Source organism: Penaeus monodon, chromosome 24 (assembly GCF_015228065.2).
Source record: "Penaeus monodon isolate SGIC_2016 chromosome 24, NSTDA_Pmon_1, whole genome shotgun sequence".
In the NCBI taxonomy this organism is placed as follows: Eukaryota; Metazoa; Arthropoda; class Malacostraca; order Decapoda; family Penaeidae; genus Penaeus; species Penaeus monodon.
Window position 1 is genome coordinate 10,118,554 of NC_051409.1, and position 490 is coordinate 10,119,043.

At 34.3% G+C, this 490-nt stretch overlaps 1 protein-coding gene across 1 annotated transcript in view; it reads left to right on the forward strand.

Moving 5' to 3' along the window:
* Positions 1-490, forward strand: part of LOC119588556 — a gene marked incomplete at both ends in the record, with an annotated part of 4,196 nt that overhangs the window by 2,196 nt on the left and 1,510 nt on the right. The window contains 2 exon segments of the mRNA XM_037937196.1: positions 1-122; positions 317-368. Of these exon segments, the coding sequence (XP_037793124.1) occupies positions 1-122; positions 317-368 (174 nt within the window).

Sequence of the window (490 nt, forward strand, 5' to 3'; positions counted from 1 at the left end):
GGTTCAGTGAAAGTGTAGGAAGTGCCCAGGGTAGTCTTTCGCAGACACCCACTTCATTTACGCCAACTTTAGGACCAAAAGTCGACCACCGGAAGGAAATTTTTTTGACACCCGCAACTAGTGTATGTGATTTTTTCGTTTCTGTTTGTGAAATGGTGTTATGTCATTTTGAGTTGCTTTTACATAAAGTGTGATTAGAATTATCCTTATGCCATACTTTTTTTTTTTTTTTAGTATATTTGATTTGGCAAATACGAGTATGTCTTTGAGATTTAGTATTTATTAGATTTTTATAGAGTCCTATTTTTCCTTCCAGAATGAACTGGAGAAATATGAAGACTTTCCAAGTGGTTCCTTACAGCCAGAAGGTGCGAATGATTTCCATGAGATGTGATAGTATTATGATTATAAGCACACATAAGATTAAAAAAGATAATGCCATTACTTTTGAAAATCATTCTTAGCCCTATAGTTTGATGCTGTTAATAGC